Source organism: Cydia splendana, chromosome 18 (assembly GCF_910591565.1).
Source record: "Cydia splendana chromosome 18, ilCydSple1.2, whole genome shotgun sequence".
In the NCBI taxonomy this organism is placed as follows: Eukaryota; Metazoa; Arthropoda; class Insecta; order Lepidoptera; family Tortricidae; genus Cydia; species Cydia splendana.
The window spans coordinates 9,104,576-9,121,064 of record NC_085977.1 but is presented as its reverse complement, the minus strand read 5'-3'; the positions used below and the strand labels follow the sequence as shown (position 1 = coordinate 9,121,064).

Below are 16,489 nucleotides of genomic sequence, written 5' to 3'. Positions count from 1 at the left end.
ATCGCCCATTCATCAGCCTTTGTAAGGGTTTAATAATTCAACCGAGCACGGCCCCCGTACTGCGCACTCCAAATTACCCTTCGACTATCTCCCAAATAGCACTAGTGGTAAATAAAAGTGGTTTATTATGTTATCGCTGAGGGATTGTGGTACGGGGTGGGTCGCGAAACTGAGCCTCATCGTGGGAGCCGGTGCGTGCACCTGTCCCGGCTCGTAGACGTGTTGCGAATAGAAGGGAGTCTGGTTCGGTCGCTGAATAGCTATCAAACTAGAATAGATAATTATGTTTATCGGTGGAGAACTTGTTGAAGATCGGAATGTGGGAATCGTTTTAGAATAGGGAGGAGCATTCATCTTTACGGTGCGAAATACAAATAAAAATCTTCGTCTGACAAATTTCCATATAGGTCATACACATATTTAAAAACAAAGAATGTGTTTCCTGTGTTTAAACGCTTATTTGTATATGTAGATACAAGTAATAGTTTTGCGTGTTGGAGCGCTGGTGGCCTAGCGGTAAGAGCGTGCGACTTTCAATCCAGAGGTCGCGGGTTCTAACCCTGGCTCGTAGCAATGAGTTTTTCGGAACTTATGTACGAAATATCATTTGATATTTACCAGTTGCTTTTTGGTGAAGGAAAACATCGTGAGGAAACCGGACTAATCCCAATAAGGCCTAGTTTCCCCCCTAGGTTGGAAGGTCAGATGGCAGTCGCTTTCGTAAAAACTAGTGCCCACGTCAAATCATGGGATTAGTTGTCAAGCGGACTCCAGGCTCCCATGAGCCGTGGCAAAATGCCGGGATAACGCGAGGAAGAAGAAGAAGAGATATAAGGAATAGTTTTATAACACAGGTTGATATAATGAATGAGTAGTTGGACGACGAATGTTATTTAGATAAGGGTTCAATCTGAACCTATTGAATGAAGGAATTAAAAAAAAAATTGAAGCACACCATGTTATAACTTATAACAAAGCTTAAAGTATGTCAATGATATTTCAAATAGCGATAGCGATTAAAGAAACATCTGACCAACTGCCGTATTCGAACTTCAAGATATTCACAAGAGACGACACGTACTGATCCATTCTAGATACGTTATAGTTTAGATATCAACTAGTTCTCTTTTGCAGCGCAATTCGGGCAACCAATGGGCCCGATTCGGATTTTGAAATAGACATCTATTTGATATCTTTTAGACATCACCAAGATACGATAACGATATGTTTAAGATCTAACCTGTCAAATTTGACATTTGCGCGATTCTGGAGATACCATTGAACGATTTCCACAGGATATGACTTAGAGATCCAATTCACATCTAATATATATCTAACTCTATCTAACGTAAAAGTGACATTGGTTGCCCGAATTGCGCTGCAAAAGAGAACTAGTTGATATCTTAACTATAACGTATCTAGAATGGATCTAGTACGTGTCGTCTCTTGTGAATATCTTGAAGTTCGAATACGGCAGAATGTCACTTTTACGTTAGATAGAGTAAGATATCTATTAGATGTGAATTGGATCTCTAAGTCATATCCTGTGGAAATCGTTCAAGATTATCTCCAGAATCGCGCAAATGTCAAATTTGACAGGTTAGATCTTAAACATATCGTTATCGTATCTTGGTGATGTCTAAAAGATATCTAATAGATGTCTATTTCAAAATCCGAATCGGGCTCCAAGTGCTGCGTTGGCGTAACAACGGTTGCGTAGCTAAAACGCGAGTTTCGTCAAGTCAACTTGTAGGCAGCCGCTACGGTGCTGCGGGTGTAGGAGTTTACACAGCCGCTACGTTTCAACTGACGTAGCCAAGCTACGTTTGTTAACTCAATCACAGAGCGCAGGTTACAAACTCTTATCTGCTTCTTTACTTTTTTTAAGTATGCATAACGTTAGCCCATCAGTAAAATTTAGATGTCAAGTCGATGTAGTGAAGTAAAATTTTAGTCATATTTTAGCATGCCCTAATGTTTCTAGAAGCGATGTTCTTTTAACATCTATTTAAAGGTGACAGTCCATTTCCAACGACAGCAGCACTACCATTCATTTTACTATGGAAATTGACAATAACACCGACGCGTTCGTACTAGTAGTGCAGCTGCGGTCAGAAATGGAATGTTACCCTAATTCTTGATATTGATATGATACGATATACCTACGATGGCGCGTTCAAAATGCACTGCGATAAGCGGCGGCGGTGCGGTGATAAAGCATCTCGTTTAAGAATACCACCAGTAAGTGCGAACGAGATGCCCTATGACACGACTTGTGACACAACTGCATGTTACGTAGTTGGTTTGTTAGCACCTTTGGGTAGTTCAGTTCAGAGTAGAATCCACCTATAGTGAATAATTTGTATTCAGATATTTTACCAAATGGCACTATTTTAATTCATGGGCACATTGCATAAAAGTAGGATAATATAGAGAACCTGGGGTTTGTTACGATTAAAACATGGCATATCAGTATCACTTACACAAATTAGGTACAAAATAATTGATAGCCTCTTTATTGGGAGTTGGGAAAACAAGATTTAGTTGCGGCAGTCATAATTCTTAAGAAAAATAATAAGGTCAGAATCCTCTGTAAACATAAAATAATGAGTAACGCTGCAGGGCAAGCCACTAATTTTGCCAAGAACTTCCTCTTCCGTTATTCGAATATCACAAAAGTTGACCTACATTCATTTCGGCTTTTTATTAAGGGAAAATGTTACAGAGAATTGTTTGGTTGTAAGATTAGTTCTACTACCTATAATGTCTTCATTTTACCGAAAATCGATCAAGCGATTTTTCTTCAGGTTGTTTGAATTGTATTAAACAATAGTTATAATAATATAAGTGAAACAGTTCGCCGAGGACTTCGAAAACTAAACGTGTTCCGCAGCACCCACAGCACTGTCGCAGATCAAACTGCGATTGCGATAGGTACGTAACTATTCGTAAAAACAAGTCCATAAATAAATAAATGAATTTGGAAGCTGCAAATTGTTAGTTCAAAAGCAAAGCTCTAAAATATGATCGATAGTAATCAAACCCTCCTCGTTACACTGCGTCTGTTACTGCGGGTTTGAATGCAACCCCTCCATGTTTCGGCAGAACAAAGCGAGTGTTGTGTTACCCATGAAAAACCGTTCGTTGGGGTTTGCTTTTGTAATTCTATATGCTATTGCAATAAGCCGACCTGATAGTTCAAAAATTTTACGTACTAGTAAGTACCAACAGAATACCTGTATAAAATAGAGTCGGACTTACCGGCCGGTTGCAAGTTCGGTTGCCATTTTTAAAGTTCGTATATTAATTAATTTACGTCAAGATGACGGCAAACGCGCGCATGACCTGTTGGAAAGTGATTACCGTAGGCTATAAACTTGTTGAAATCCGTTGGTTGTTACATGCACGTATTGTATGAACATTGAGCATTCATAGTGTTGGCAGCTTAAGGCTACGTTAACATTAAGATGTGCAGTAATTGCTTACAATACTAATTAATATGAGGGTTTAAACTACGGGAATTGCACCCCGCTGACTTTGAGCTCCATGTGAGTATTCCCACTAGGAAAATCGGCATCGTTCTTTTTAAGAAAACACAGACTTGTTTCTTAGAAGTTTTCTTTAAGACAACGATTAGCCAGTTATGAAATTTAAATTTTAATGAGATGTGATGAGTCTCCTACAGATAAACTTACGGTAGTTGTCTTAGGTTTGGTCGGAGGCTTGGTCAGCTTGGTCCGAGAGGGTGGCGTTGGCGGTGCGGGCGGCGTGCCCGGCGGACTACTGTCGCTGCCGCCGCGGCTGACGCTCCGACTGCTCGTCGACTTCTCGGACCCCGAGTTGCTTGACTGTGAACAAAAGCGGTCTATGATAGTTATGTCTTTAACTGACATCAAAGACTCATTGGTGTATGAGATGTGTGTTTGACAGCCGTAGAAGATGGCGCTGGAAGACGCTATACATTTTGTGGTAACTGAATTGTCAAAAGTCAACTTTCGACAATCAGTCAGGGTCAGAGTGACCGCATAATGTACGGAGTCGTATAGAGATGTACATTATCTATGAAATTGTAATCACGAATTTCTCTTAGATTTTACACAACTTTACTAACATAGGTAAATACCGCTATACTTCAAGTTAGCGACACCAGCGGCGAACATAAGATATGTTAAAAACACGTCGAAACACGCATAACAACCGTCAGTTAAATTGGAAAATCTATTCAAACTTAAAATTTAGTATGCCAAAATACGGTAAACAATTGGATGAGTTTTCCAATGTCACTTTCGTTTGTAATGTGTGCTGAAATAGACATGTACCTACTTAATTAAGGTCATTAAAAGTTCACTTCGAGTGTCCATGATGAATCTATAATAGGTATAAATGTGTGCGTTGCCACAAGTTATCTAATTTAAAGGGTGAATAGCACCCACGTTCAACGAGTACACGTTAATGCCAACTGTGCGGCAATTTATGTTGTCCTAAATTGACAATGGACTACTGACATGGTATAATTTTTAACGTTTTTAATGGCACCATAACCATTTAATTTTAAACGTGAACCTAACCAAACATGAAAATATCTTATCCATCCGGGTTGGATTGTTCTAATTAATTTTCCTAAACAAAGTCGCGGATTATTAAAACTCTGAAAATTAAAAATGCTTTGCTTAAAATAAATTTACAAAGGACTCTAAAAGTACCTTTTCGAATTTGGCTCGTCTATAAGTAATAATTATTATTATGGATGGAGCTTGTGTAAGATTATGGTGCAGTTATGTACCGTCATATCATAATAACATATCGTGGGACAGGGACAACACAATATAACACTGACACGTTGTCCCTGTCACACGATGTTATACGTGATATAACTGCAGTGTGGTAGCACCATTATATAAATGCCATAGTCTGTTTACTCATACATTGGTAAATAATAAAGGTCTCCTTAAAAATAATTCCTTTAGTTCACTCAAAGTTTCCTTTATCTTACTCGTATTAGAGATTATTTAAACTATCTGAATGCTTAATTTAATTAATTTACTTATCTTCAACCATTTTGACTGAGAAATACACTCACAAATAAAAATTATCTCATTTATAAATCAGTACCTAGTGTATTTCATATAAGTATTTTTACGATTAAGAGCTAATATGGTATCCGTGATAATGGCATTTGCAACAGTACCGAAATATTGTAGTTATAACACAAGCATTTTGTTGCATTACTTAACTAAACAAAAAATATTGTTTTAAGTCTTATTGAAGAACAAGTTTCTCGCTTTTATTTAGATTAAGCCCTCGACTTTGAGCCGAAATGGTCTTTGTGAAAATCTTGTCTTTATTTGAGCTCGGCGAAGGGTGATATGAGTATTTTAAATCCACTCATTGGATGTACCTTTCCTGGCAAAACGTCCTCGTAAAATGAAAAGAGCACACGGCGCGGATTTGGGGTAATTGGTTAATTAATAAGGGTGGCAGAGTTTTTACACATCACCCCTGGAAGTGTGCCAGCAGTAATCTACTTACGTTCTCGGACGTTCACGTTTTAAAAAGGTGCAGCAGATGCATGGTTTCATACTGCGCTAGAGATTAGCTTAGCGACACAATTCACGTACGAAACTTAGGCACTTAAATCGTAATTTAGTTTTAATCTTGGTGCTTAAGTCTCCAGTAAGTGTGAGTTTCGCTTAATTTACATAATTTATATCTACGAGCATACTGAATCGTCATCTTTGTATCAATGTGGCAAAATTAGTGTAGTTTTTAAGTACAAAAAAACTCTTAAGAAATAATGAATCAACCAACGGCTGGAGTAAATAATTAATTATGCTTCAATATTTATAAATCCATTTAGAGCGAAGACAAGAGTGATTTATTGCCGTAAAATATTGCCATTTTTTTAACCGTATTGGCACACTCTACATCAAGCTATGGAAAATCTGTCAGGTAACTTACATCCGAGTGCGGCGGGTAGTTTCTGGGTGGTGACGCCGGCGACGCCAGCCGCTGGGAGGCGGGCTCGCGCTCGGCGCTCGGTGCGCTTGCGACAGTGTTGTTCGAACCTGCAACCAATTTTCAGTCTTAACAAAGAAAGTACGAAACATATTTAGTAAATATAGTCAAATTAGAGATGTGTAACGATATAATCCATAAAAATAACTTTCTTTTCCATTATTAGTACAGTGTTTTAGAACACACAATCCCTTACATAGACTGAGCCCCTACCGCGACTCTTTATCATATATTAAAACACCTTTACCTGTTATGACACCACTTTGATTAAGAAAAAAGGTAAATTGTCACTTTAACTTACTTTACGCTTTTTCAAAAGTACCTAACCAAACTGATGACATTTTAATTTGACACTTGTCATAAGATAAAGCAGAGACGAAGATATCTCAAGTATGCATGTCGTAGATAAATTAAAACTTTTTTCAACTTTGCGCCTTCTCCTAAATCGCCCTGTATACAAGAGCCTATCGCTCGTGGAAGCAGATAACTTAATTTCGATTGTTTATGTTCGCGATAGCGGGTAGGCTCTCTGGAAACAACACTTTGCTTTTGTTTCTGGGCTATTTACTTCTCCTAAATATTTTAAATTTTCATTTGTATAAAATGTCAGTCAACGCAAGCGAAATGTAAGGAATTGTACTTCAACGCAATCATGTTATCCCAGTTCAGCACAGAATATACTATGTAGACATTCACACATCATCAGGCTTGCGTAGATTATACAACCTCCAGTTAGTCGCACCGGGAGATTGCACCTTGATTGCTTGGCGCCTTGTGCACACAACATCTATGCATTAATACACGTATGCCTTCCAAAGATTAATCTTGTACAATCATGCGCCCAATCTGACCTTAACCTTACGATATGCTACGAATTATGGTTGGTGGATGATCATGAATATCCGAGTTATTAGTAGTAATAGCGGTACACCGTGAAATTCGGGAATCAGCTGCAAATGGTGTTAAAGGTATGAAAATCGGCACGATTAATCTTTAGGCCATTTGAATCAACTTGACCCGTAGCACCAAAAAAAAAACAAACGGAAAGGAGTTATGACGTCATCTTTTTGTCCTTACCAGAGCTTGTATATATGTGTATATGGGCATTTATTTGTGTGATGATGATGATGAACACACAAATAAATGCCCTTACCAGGATTCGAACCTGGGACCTCCTGCTTCATAGGCAGGGTCACTATCGACTAGGCTAGGAGGCCGTTTCATTGATAGATTGATAGATCACAATTTGTAATAATAAAAAATTAGAAAATAATAATACAACTAAATATTTTCGAAATTAATTTCTTGGGGTTAGATATGAGGATATTGGGTATTACTTGAGGTATATTTTACAAAACATAATTCAACGGTTTCGTATCTGGAGGAGCCCAAACTTGGTATGTTTTGAAAATTATTTTTATTTTAATTGAATGCAAGTGACGGAAATATAATAATGTGATATATTTTTAGAACCAGCTCAAAATGCCCTTTCATTTAATACTACACACGATAGGTTTCTGAACAATTTGTTTTCTTTTTCCATACAAAAAAAAGATGACGTCATAACTCCTTTCCGTTTGTTTTTTTTTTGGTGCTACGGGTCAAATTGATTCAAATGGCCTAAAGAATAATCGTGCCGATTTTCATACCTCTAACACCATTTGCAGCTGATTTTGGTCAACCGCTAGCACTATAGTTATTAGTCGGAGGTTCGAAATTCCATATATTACGAGTGTAGTAGTGAGTACGAAGCTGTTGGTAGGGAGTCCTAATACTAGGTTCTGAGTCCGGTAAGGAGATACATAGTACAAGCAGACAAGCACCAATATACGTTTCTGAGTTGTCAATGTTTTCTTTGTATTTAAAAATGCATTATCTTTATAAGTATGATAATCTACTTAATATTGACATAAATATGTATATACATATATTGTCGCCTAGTGCTCATAGTACAAGTTTTACGCAGTTTGGGAGTTATTAATAAATCATAAATGCTACTCAATATAAATTACATTCTGTTAGTTACATTTGGGATCTCAGTGACAACCCTTTCTCAAACTTCTATTAAATAAATAAACAATAAAAAAACTCATGTAATCTATTTATGTGGTAATGTTTATTCAAAAAGTAGTTAGTAGGTACTTACGATTTTTTACTACTGATTGTGATGATTCACTGGATGATAAGGTTTCTGTCAAAAAGCAATTGATATTAATAGTATAAAGTAAATATAATTCTCGCATACTAGTTGTTTTCATAAATTTAATAGTTATGCAGTCGTTCGTAATAAAAAAATCACTTCCTATGCAATTTTTTTTTTATAAAAAAGCCGGATATATTATTTACGGTCAGCTAATATTAACCTTAAGTATATTAACTACTACATATTTTAATTTTGAAATTAAAAATAAATCTCATGTTTCTTTAACAAAATAGTATTAAAGTCGTATTTCTATTTATAGTAAAAACTATATAAATAACATACTTTCATAATTTAATTTTGGTAGGTAGGTATATAAAATATTAGGGCAGCCTATTGGACTAGACGCGCAATGACCCTATTTACCACAACTTCTTAAAACAACTACAGGCAGGTCCGTTTCATATATTCTTCGAATGTTGTAGAGCACCAATAAAAAGTTTTTTTTTTTCATTCATAAGTAATTGGGTTCAAAGTTTTTAACAACTTCTACGTGGACTAACTCTGGGCCGGCGGCTAGTGTATGTAGTTTTTAAAACCCCATCTAAATTTATATCGTAACCTTAACATTTATATATATAGCGATGAAAATCAATCTTAACGGGGCAGATTAAAAAGTTAATTAAATTAATTAGTTTCTCAGTAAAGATCGTACTTGAGCCTGACGGTTGGTGGTGGTTCTCCGTGTGCCGGCGCAGGGATCTCGCATCGCAGTACGATTTGCCGCACCCGTCCGCTTTGCATTCGTACGGCTTCTTGTTACGGTGTGTTAGCATGTGCCCGTTACTGAAACAAACGTTAGAAAACACAATAAAATATGAATAGGTACATATACCTAAGTGCATGTGATAAGATTAATACATATGAGTCATAACTACACTGTTGATAAATAGGTATAGCCGGATATTCGAATAAGTATTACACAGTAAAGTTAACCATGTATATATCTCCATGTATTCCGAAATGAACGTTTATTTTTTGGTAGACGTTTCTTTCATATCCTGTTTGTTTCATATCCATGTAACTTACACGCGCTATTCGCTTGGAGGTTTTATTTATAAACGAGTATCGATGTAAGGCAGATATATAAGGAAACTATATTCGATTCCATCGTTTTGTAATACCTACACAAACATTTAAAATAGACCCATGTCATTGTCGTGTCGTGGGCACGAGCCGAGGGTATAAATCCGATTACAAAATACACGTGAAACACCGGTAAAATCTTTTGCAAAAGTTTTTATAAAGTATATTTGGGCAAAGACGCAAAGCGCATTTGTTTTATTGAGTTCTCGGCAAACAAAAAAGTCATGAAAGCTGTGTCGAAACTTTAAATAAAGTTCTTTGAGGATTTCTCAAGGGAAAATATAGAAAACTCCTAACTATCGGTTTGCCAATTTATTAGCGTCGGATACGAGTTTTATTCACATTACAATAATTGATTGATATGAAATATAACTTACTATCCTGGTAATAAAGTTAATCTCGTTCAAAGAGTTTGAATTATAATGATATAACAAGAAAACAAGTCAAGGTATATTATATGGATGAGAAAAGTGCAAAGTAAATTTGATGCACAAGAGCAATGTGCATTGGGGATTAATATACTTGATGATTATTGGTAAGAGGTAATATACATCCTATTATCTTCAACTACAAGTTAGAGTTGACGTTGGTTTCGATTTGGATTGAGACGGTTTTATACCATCCGAGGGCAATCTATGTAAAAGGAATACATTTCCTAATCTACTTAGCTACAGTACCGATGGACTTGGTCGAATGTCATCACTTTAGGATGTTAGTAGTAGATAGGGACCGATTACCGTAGATCAGCGGTCGGCAACCTTTTAGCAGCCAAGGGCCACATAGTAGTTAACGAAGATGACGCGGGCCGCACTTTGGTAATATTTGTGACTTTAGCAGACATTGTCGTTCGTCAGTATTACATACAAAATAGCCAGGGAGGCTCGCGGGCCGCAAGCGAGAGGTTGGCGGGCCGCATGCGGCCCGCAGGCCGCTGGTTGCCGACCGCTGCCGTATATGCTTGGATTGTATTATAGGTACAGTACGTTGTCTGACGTACAGTATATACGGATAGTACACACCTTCAACTTAGGTGTGTGTTAGGTATACCATGAAAATGTAACAGTACTTACGATACGTTATAATACGGTTTGTGCTTCTGACATGCTTATTCAGTTACGCTGCTTGCTTATACGAAATCACGATACTGATTATGCTACACATCTACTGAGCACAGGGCTACTTAATCGCCCGAGCGTCGCGCATGAATATTAATGGGCACCTCTGCCATGCGTGTTATTGACATAATGTGCTCCCGACCTAGTTGCTTTAAGATGTTTGGGGCAAACACAATGTTATGGAAGTTTGTCGTCGACACTTTTAGGGGAACTTGGTAGCTTCGTGATAGAAGTATTATTATGAGAACCGTGAGCCGAATCGACTAATTCGTTTCTTTTATATAGTTATCAATGTTATCATGTCTAATTATAGGGCTGGTCTATGACGAATAATAAGTAAATGATGACATGTAATTTCTTTTTACTTATATATTCCGACGACAGTTATGAGATTGATTTTGTACCTGTCTGCTGGAGATGCTAATGGTGTTTTTATTTTTAAAACAGTTAATTTGTATTGCAAACGGGCCTTATACGCTTACCACGTATTAAGTCTTATACGCTATTAAGTCCTGTTTGGGTAAATAATAACGTGTAAAAATCGTGAAAATCAATCAGTAAATCGCTTCTGTGTTTCGTTGTTGTGCTTCAACACCAAGAAAATATGGTGAATTATTGTGTTGGTGCACTTAACTTAGTTACTTAGTATGTAGGAACAAGATTTCTCGCCACCGTGTTATAATTTCGTTGGTGGAACTCCTAGAACCCCTCTTTGTTTGTGGTTTTCAGGCAGTTTCCGGTAGAATTGTAACTGACTATAAATATCACCTAAGTAAATGTCAGTGTACCTAATATACTTACCCCCTTACCTATTCATAAAACTTCACGGGGCTGATTTAGTTAAATTATGTTTTCTTACAAATACATGACTACCTACATGAGTCATAATGACAGATAAAGAACAACTATTATTAGCTAATTGAGGCTTGTAGCGCGTTTATGAATATGGGGGTTAGTATTTATAGATTCAGATGCATCTTGGGATCATCATAAAAATATATAATATGTAGAAAATAAACAACTGTTCTTTTAGCCATAATTATAGAGAGAACGAGAAAGATACACAGAAGAAGTAAGAGAAAAAAGGGAAGTATTAGAAAGATGAGGATAACGAGATGGAATAAGGGAGGATACTCACAGATGGTCCTGCCGCTTGAAGGCCTTTGCGCAAGTGATGCACACATACTTGCGCTCGTCGCTGTGCGTCAGTTTGTGCTTGGCGAGCGCCGATGCGTTACCGAATATCTTGTTGCATACCTGCAAATTTGACACAGATATAAATTGAAGCCTAAATATATTGTGTTTTGATGAGAGTACTAATAAGGGGTAATCAATCAATCAATCAAATCATTTATTTATTTTTTAATAAGGGGTGATCACTGATCAACTTATGTGGCATGTTTGACCTAGATTTCCTAGAACCTCGTCATGGTGAAGTTTATGAGATCTCATTATTTATTTCTCATTGCATCGGTAATCACAAAGTTCACATTGTCTGACAATTGAAATGGGTGTGCTAAATGTATTTTTATTTAAATATTTTCAGACTCATGCACCCACAGAGGTGGGCCAAAATAACCACGGTATGGGTGCCGCAAGACGGGCGAGGATTTGGTAGGCCCAGACGGAGATGGCGGGATGACCTGGACGCATACTTAACGACTGGCCGGAGATTGCTCAAAATCGAGAGGGAGGCCTTTGCCCAGCAGTGGGACACCGTATAGGCACAGACCATATAAATTATAGTATAATATATTTTCACACTAAAAACGAAGAGAAGGAACTATTACTTATAGGTGTTGGCGGGAGTGTGTGTGAATGAGTAAATGTGATTTAACTGTACGAAAAAGTAATTTCAAAATTCCACAGAATTTACACAATATTATGTCATAATGTGACCTCATCTCGGGTGCCGATACCCACACTATAAAGATAAGCAACCACCGCTAGCCTAAAAATAGATGCAAATATACTAAACTCATAATATCGTTACAACAATGAGTGCGCAGAGCTCGTTGTTGACCCTAATCCCATGTTTGTTTCTCATCTAATTAGAGGGCCTTTTCGTCTCCTAATCCTATTTTTATTTCGGACCTCGGGGCCTCTCTAGGGCGTACTTATCGATGGTGGGACCGGCCCATTGTTTAATGCCCTACCCTCATATACATAATACAGTGAAACTTATATGTACGTACAGTCTGGGCCATTCTATTTTATAGTTATTGGGTGTCTTTGTCAACAATTTCATCACTGTTTCACCTTCTTCTTTTGTTTTGTAGGTTAAAGTCACTTTAAAAATCAGTAGGTTAAAAAGAAGACTAAGTTTTTAGTTAGGGATTGCCAAATTTTGTGTGTTTTTAGTTTTAAGATATATTATAGATTAGTGGAAAATAATTTATATTGTAATTTCATATTATGAAATAAATAAATCTAAATCTAAATCCATTTTATAATAATATGTATATGTTTTAAGGTATTTATCTATGGGCCAATTGACCCCTAAAAAAAAAATTCGTTCATTATTTAACACTCAAAAACTTATTCTATTTCATTCATATTCCATTTAAAAAGAAGACTTGTGTGTAGACTTCTTGAGTGAGTTTTTTCAAGTTAGACTAGGTATAAAATATTTACTAGGCTAATAAGAAGTAGACAATTAATTTACAACAATATGATTTCATTTAACGTTACTTATATACTTTAAATCAATTATATTTGACGTTGGAATGAATGCAATTAGACGATTTGTTCAGGCATCCTGGCATATTATACTGGCATAATATCTATTATTGTCACAAATATTCGCGGACACGTGTCGCCCTGTAATTAGTTGATTACGAGCATGGCATGATCAGATGATAGTTGATTTAATTACAACCCAGCCCAGGGAATACATCGCTGACTTTAATTAAAGCCTTATGCATCAAACAAAGGAGATCAAAATAACACTCCAGAAGGTATACGAGGGAAAATGATGATTTAATTATATTATTAATATTACTTATCAAATGAAAACATTGACAATAAATTCACTATAAACTACATAAGAACACTATCTTCCATATCATATATACGTATCTACTTATGTATTCCCATTCCCACCTCCGTCCCTGTCCAAATGTTCCAAAATACATTTTTAAAATTTCACTAACTTATTAAATAAATGAAATATGACAAAAAAAAAACTATATAAAAAGAGCAAAACAGTGGCGGAAGCCGAATTCGAATCGGTGTCTTTCGTTTAGGTAGGGTGAGTTGTTCATCAGTTAACCACCCTTTTTTCGAGCGGCCATATCTCGCAAATTTTCAATTCAAATAAATTATTGCGAGCATTTATCGATAGCCTATTTAATTGGCTACAAATTGGCATTCAAGAAATTTTAATTTTCCTTATAGGTTTGATGTTTTTGTGCTTTTAGAAAAAAATTGAATTTGGCTAACAGTGTCCACCCTATAGGACAGTATTAACCAGGGGGGTGTTCTAGAATTAACCAAGTTGTACACATTTAATCACTCATTTTAATGTTTTTAATTATTTAAAAATAATAAGCCTCACAAATTTAAGAACGCAATTCTTATTAATTACAAAGATATATAATACCAAAAATATTAAAGAAAATATTTTTACTCATATATTATTCTCAAAAATCAATATTTTGTAACATGGTGATTAACTGTAAAAATTCCAAGTTTCTAACATATGATAAGTCGAATTACTATGTAATTATCATGGTAGTAACATTTGTTTATTTGTTCTAACTAGTTTCCATATTTATATGTATAAGTTTTGCTATGATTGCAGCTTATTTTTATCAAAAATAACATTTATATTACGTTTTAATATGACTAGCCATGGCTAAATGTCCGACGTCAGATTTTGGTTAAATGATCGACACCCCCCTCCCGACTCGGGTCTGTTCATCTGACTTTTAAACTATCAGTTTAAGATACATAATACCTACGTCAAAAGAGACTTGAAGAACACATCTAAGCAGTTAAAATATTAAGACTCTTCTATAACTTAACAAAAAGGCATGAAGAGAAAAAATTCTTACCTTTATTTCCCAAAAAGTTTTTACGAAATATTGAAATTCTTGCCTCACTCGTCCGTAGATGGAGCGAGCGAGCTGTTAAGTGGGGAGCAGGCCAGGCAAGTGCTTAGACATCTAATACCCTTGGTTGCACCAAGCGGCAACGTCGCGTTCGCCAGATATTCGCTTGGCTATTTGTGTACTAGTGGCTAACTGATGAACACCCGACCCTACCCTAAATATTTATATTCCCGGCGACGGGTTTTCTGTTCGAAGTCACTTTCCTCTACAAAACGGAATACGCTAGTACCGGCTACGAGCGTAGCGCTACGAAAATATGAATTATTTCAACTGGCTCATTCGAACGGGCACTGACATTAAACCGAAAAAATGGTAATGAAATCATATCAGTAAAAAAAAAAGCAAATAAAAACTAGCCTGAGTGAAATGAACGCGCAAATGACTGATAACTGACATGATTCCAATATCATTATAATATTGGTTTGATGTCAGTGAACGTTCGACATGGCCCTAAAGTTTGTGCAGTAATCAGCAGCGCTACTTGAGCTACGCCGTAGCTCGTAGCAACATTTTTATGACACGTAGTAGAGTAAAAACTACCATTTTGGTTTTTGTAGGCCCTTTGAATTACTCAGCTTCAGTTACACCATCCAGAATCTTAGTTAATAAAGTGTAAATGTTTTTTGGAATGTACAGTATACAGTAAGTAAAAATATGTAAAGTACGAAAATAGTTGATGGAAACAGTTGGACGCCAAGTATGCGCGCACTCTGACCCGGGCCGACGCGACACCATTATCTGCGCAATGTTATTATTCGCTACATTTGAATATTTTACTAGGGACCCAAGAGTTTTTCGCTAACGTGTCCTTTGTCGGGTATTTCTTTTGCACAAATTTTGGTCTTCCATTTAAATATGGAACGAAAGTACAATGTAGCTATACTTACTATAAGATAGGTGTATTGCTTTTTTAAAGTGTATATGTTTTATTAAATATTCCATTTCGTTAAGATCACTAATAAAAGTACAACTCTGCTTCAGATGTTTCCCGTTTAACCTTTTCCTTTGACAAGAGAGTAGTAAACTGTATATTGCAGGTAGAACACCGAGTCTAACTGAATTAAATTAGTCATGCAAGAAGACAAGGACTGAACTAGAGAAATTTTAGCAAAGAGCGAAGACGAACAACTTGCTAGTAAAACTGTTATCTACCTAGATATACGAGTACATCTATGAAACAAAATTTAATTAGCTTTCCGTCATAGAGACGGTTGAGACGGCGTCGCTGAAACATCATGAAAAGATATGCTAATTTTAAATGTTCAGAGTGTTCTTAAAAATTGCAAACGGTTCTATTTCTCAGACAATTGTTAAAGACGACGGGGGAACGTGTAAATTGGTAATTATAAGTTCAAAGTTATTTTTAAGTCAAATAATATTAACGATTATGAATAAATATTAGTTTAAGTTAGGTTACTTTTACTTGTAAGTAGATTGTAAGATTTTTGAATTGTATATTTTCAAAAGATTGATAAATAAACCTATTGCTATCTTTTACTTGATGTTTGTGCAGATTTCTTGCGCTTATTAGGCATCATTAGTGTTTTTTTCCAAGGAACCCCTACCTCCTACTTAAGTCAGTTCTAGTAGTATGTTCTATATGAGTAGTACCTAGTATAAATATGCGTAGTATATGAGTAGTAGTAGGTACTATATATACCGCACGACCTAACTAGTTAGGACCAAATTGTTAAGGTTGGCCTGACACTGTAGGTATCCAGGCCAATTCGAGTTTTAGTTATTAGTTCTGTTTCCAATATGATACTGATCTGTCAGACTCAAAAGTGACATTTCTTCAATCAAAAACGTCACTTTTGACAATGATAGATCAGCAGCGGTATCATGGTCGCATTTTTATCACTTGTCATGCCATGCGTCACTTTCGCACTAAAAGTGACAGGCATGGCGACAAACGATAAAGAGCCGGCCATATTAGCCCTACAGTATCATATTGGAAACAG

General features: G+C 36.4%; 2 protein-coding genes across 3 annotated transcripts in view; one reads left to right on the top strand and one right to left on the bottom strand.

Annotated features, from left to right (window-relative positions):
* Positions 1-16,489, bottom strand: part of LOC134799522 (AF4/FMR2 family member lilli) — a 287,646-nt gene that overhangs the window by 23,520 nt on the left and 247,637 nt on the right. The window contains exons 6-10 of one of the 2 annotated variants that reach the window (XM_063771941.1): positions 11,555-11,673; positions 8,871-9,001; positions 8,162-8,206; positions 5,959-6,065; positions 3,696-3,848 (exon numbers count right to left, since the gene is read on the bottom strand). In XM_063771941.1, coding sequence (XP_063628011.1) covers positions 3,696-3,848; positions 5,959-6,065; positions 8,162-8,206; positions 8,871-9,001; positions 11,555-11,673 — 555 coding nt within the window. The remainder of the gene's footprint in view (positions 1-3,695; positions 3,849-5,958; positions 6,066-8,161; positions 8,207-8,870; positions 9,002-11,554; positions 11,674-16,489) is intronic. The other variant, XM_063771942.1, reaches the window with a different exon arrangement.
* Positions 1-16,489, top strand: part of LOC134799545 (CAAX prenyl protease 2) — a 271,391-nt gene that overhangs the window by 80,312 nt on the left and 174,590 nt on the right. The gene's annotated exons all lie outside the window — the stretch shown is intronic.